The sequence below is a fragment of the Palaemon carinicauda genome, chromosome 34, assembly GCF_036898095.1.
Source record: "Palaemon carinicauda isolate YSFRI2023 chromosome 34, ASM3689809v2, whole genome shotgun sequence".
Taxonomy (NCBI): Eukaryota; Metazoa; Arthropoda; class Malacostraca; order Decapoda; family Palaemonidae; genus Palaemon; species Palaemon carinicauda.
This window is the reverse complement of record NC_090758.1, coordinates 49,512,772-49,516,508: the sequence shown is the minus strand read 5'-3', so window position 1 is coordinate 49,516,508 and position 3,737 is coordinate 49,512,772. Positions and strand designations below refer to the sequence as shown.

The following is a 3,737-nucleotide window of genomic DNA, read 5'->3' as shown; positions in this document are numbered from 1 at the left end:
ACTCTAGGTAGGCCACTGGATGAAACGAGGCCCTGCTCTATGTGACATTGTCCCCAAGTCAACGATCCTCTTATCAGGCATGATAACTTGGAAGTAGCGCAAGACAGGAAATATTAGATATTGATGCTATTTTCTGTCACTATTTCATTAGGTGATTTTGGTCTGTTTTTTTTTTTTTCAGATTTCACGATGAGATTATATAACTGATATGTAGTAATTGCAAGAGCTGCCCATGTACAATGATATGGTGAAAGTTTAGAAATCAAGAATTCGTGTTTTCTGTTTCAGCATTTGATGGTGATTTCAGAATTGTTCATATAATGTTGTTGTTGTTGTTGTTGTTGTTGTTGTTGTTGTTGTTGTTGTTGTTGTTTTTGTTGTTGATGTTTTTCTTCTTCTTTCATGTCAGAAGTGTCTTCAATGGTTTTAGAAATGGTGGTCAAGAGACAACTCTCAATGTAAACTCCTATTGTCAACCAGCCAAGTAAAGAAGATTTTATAAGTTCGTTTAATCATCCTATTGGAGTTATGCAGTAAATCATCGACGAAAATTACTTTAAGTTTTTCAAAATACACCAATATATTTATTTATATCAAAATAAGGGGTGAAAGATTTTTGGGTCTTTGAATCCACTAATTCAGTCATGGGCCACCCGCAGCCCACAAGCCCAAAGTGTTGTTGTGCAGACCCTGAGACTTTCCAGGTTACTAGAATGTTTTCAATTGTATTTATTCATACCAGTAATCATCATTACCATAATTAGGAAAGAGATGTGTCAGTATTATTGCCAATTGTGATTCAGCAATACGGACAGGGATTTGCTTCTTTGAAACCTGTAGACAGTATTGCTTTTGTTGTTGTTGCTGCTGTTGTTGTTGTTGTTGCATATTGCCTTGCACTTTGTGAGGTGTCGTAATGAACCAAATTGCTAAATTTCTCAAGAAGCTAGAATCCTTTTTACTTTCAGATAGAGCTTGAGTCATGTGGATCGACTTTGGGACCAAAGAGGCAGTTTTGTATTGTGAAAAATTTGTCGTGCTTTACATGTATTGATTTATCAAAAGAAATGGAAAAAAAAAGAAATAAAAAGAAAAACTATATAAATTGAGGTCCTGGGCTAAAAGTCGAATTATAGAGATATAGCAAATACACGAATCATAAATTTAGAGATTCAATCTGGAAATTTATTAGTTTAGATCAGAAATGTATTCCTCAGAGAAGAGAATCTGATCTACTTACCTAGGTTGTTTTGTGTTTCAAATATCCAAGGATTTTATTCAACTCCAGTTGGAAATAGTTTGAGAGAGAGAGAGAGAGAGAGAGAGAGAGAGAGAGAGAGAGAGAGAGAGAGAGAGAGAGAGAGAGAGAGAGAGAGAATTTACACCTTGCTTTACTGAGACAAACAATGAAGTGAGACTTCTCAATCAGCAAACACATCTAAACGGTCAACATCACGTGACCATCACATTGGGACATCGTCCGTTGCAATAACGTTACATTTTTCTGTAAAATCAACTCAGATCTGTTGAGGAGAAATAACAAGGAAACAACAAAGACAACGAAGTACCCTTACCACCTATATACTGCTTTTAAGTAATGTCCATATGATAATAATAAAAGGTCTATATTAAACTCAGTTATTATTAAGGATAAATTTATTGTATCAAAAAGAGTATATTATCAGTAAAATCTATATCTCTAAGCAAAAATTAATATTGAGCTACGTAATCAGGCGCAGAGCATTAATTGTTCATGTTATTACAAAGATATATACAATCCAGGTTGTTTAAATGAATATAAATTAACAAAATAATATTCCAAGATAGCATAGAATATATATCAAAACTAAAGCATACCGTGGTCACTGACATGCATTAATTAACAATCAGAATTCAAGTAATGATATATACATAGTATATACGATTATATGTTGACAAAAGAATTCAAGAAGGTTACAAAGTATATAGTCTATGTACCTACAAAGTACATTCTAAGTATGCCGTAAACCGACATTCAGAATTGTATAAAGCAAATAGTACATTATATGGACAGTGATTTATATTAAAAAAAATACTATTGTGTTGAAGAACATAACAATAATATATGACATACAAATACATTTCATGAGGCCATTAAAAATATATATACACAAAAATATATTATTCCTGATAAGCCATAGATATATAACAGAATGAAATTCTGACAAAAGAAAAAAAAAACGGTAAGGGAAAATGTTATAGTTTTCTGGTTGTAGTGCAGAAATATATATATATTTTTTTTATTCTAAAACGATTTTTGCGATCATAAATGTCACTTGGTGGAAGAGAAGAAGCTAATACTACTTTGGAGTGAGATAGAACCCTCAATGACCACAGCGAGTAGCATTATTTGTGGAATAAGGGTCACGTGGCATAGATAGAGCTGGAAGGTTGAGGACAGCAGTGTGCAGGTGGAGATCCTCATACTGCAGGAGCTTCCTGGGGCACTGTAAACCTTGGCATTATCTGCCTTTATTTCAACTGCAGCCAGTTATCAGGATCTAAGAATGTACTATTGTACAGTTTTCTCTCTTTGGGTCAGATTCCTGTAGGAAGAAACATATGTTAGGATGAGAAGGTTGATTTTTTGAGAATGAATCAAAAGCTTATGGAATTTAGGAATGTTTTCATAGGGGTTCTAAGAAATGTTTAGCAATTATGTTTACCATGACAAGAGGAGGGCAGAGCTCTCTATAATGGACTGGATGTAGGGACGAGCAGGTAACAGTGAGCCATGTGGGAATGAAATCACTAAGAGGATTCTATGTTGTTGAAAGTGTGCGTGTAAAAGTGGAGGGAAAAAACAGACTGGAAAAGGGGTTGAAATGTCCACTGATGGTATGGTTTAGTACCAAAGTGCAGTCATTCATTCTTTTAAATTAATTCTGAAAATGGAAAATTAATTAAGTTCACTGTTCACCATTTACTTTGGGCCACAATCTCCATGAGGGGTATGCTTCAGGCTTTCACTAATTAATTTACAGTTTTGTTAACCACAGAAATATATTTCTTACAGAGGATATTGCTTCAAGTTAATGTTGAAAGTAATCAATTCTATACACTTATTGAATAGCAAATGCAGATAGAAAGATCAGCTTTAAGTATTTACACGGTAACTGATTTCATTTTGGAGTAAGTGTATGTGCAGGGAATGAAATAAATATAGTAGATATTACTTCCAAGAAAAAATACTCGTCTACCTGACCCCGGAAACTATGTGGGTGGCACAAGATGACACATTACTATTCAAATGTGAGTCAGCTGCTTTGCTGATGTGATGCCTGAGGACTTGGCTGTGCTACGCTGTCAGAGGAGATACACTCGGTTACTACTTACTGAATTCTCACAAAAATAGTTTTTCATGTATTATATGTAAACATCTGCGAGAGAGAGAGAGAGAGAGAGAGAGAGAGAGAGAGAGAGAGAGAGAGAGAGAGAGAGAGAGAGAGAGAGATTTTAAATTAAAGCAAAGAAATTAAATAACTGAACTACAAAGAGTAGAAAGATGAACATCCTCTTTTTTTAAGATGATACAGATTCATTTAACATCCTATTCCTTGATGTTTATCTGATTTTATTTTGTTCAAGTCCTATCATTTGTATGGGTCACTATTACATAAAGGATTAAGGCAGCAGGACAGAACAAAACCTATTGAAAAGATTAAAAGATGTGATAGAAAAAAACCATTAAGTTAATA

The 3,737-nt window shown here is 34.1% G+C and overlaps 1 protein-coding gene across 1 annotated transcript; it reads right to left on the bottom strand.

Annotated features, from left to right (window-relative positions):
* Positions 1–284: 284 nt before the first annotated feature.
* LOC137626900 (PAX-interacting protein 1-like) lies at positions 285–984 on the bottom strand. The gene is made up of 2 exons (XM_068357886.1): positions 756–984; positions 285–466 (listed from the first exon to the last, which is right to left on the bottom strand). Exons 1-2 carry the CDS (start codon positions 982–984, stop codon positions 285–287), a joined length of 411 nt encoding a protein of 136 aa, XP_068213987.1.
* Between the last annotated feature and the right edge of the window lie 2,753 nt (positions 985–3,737).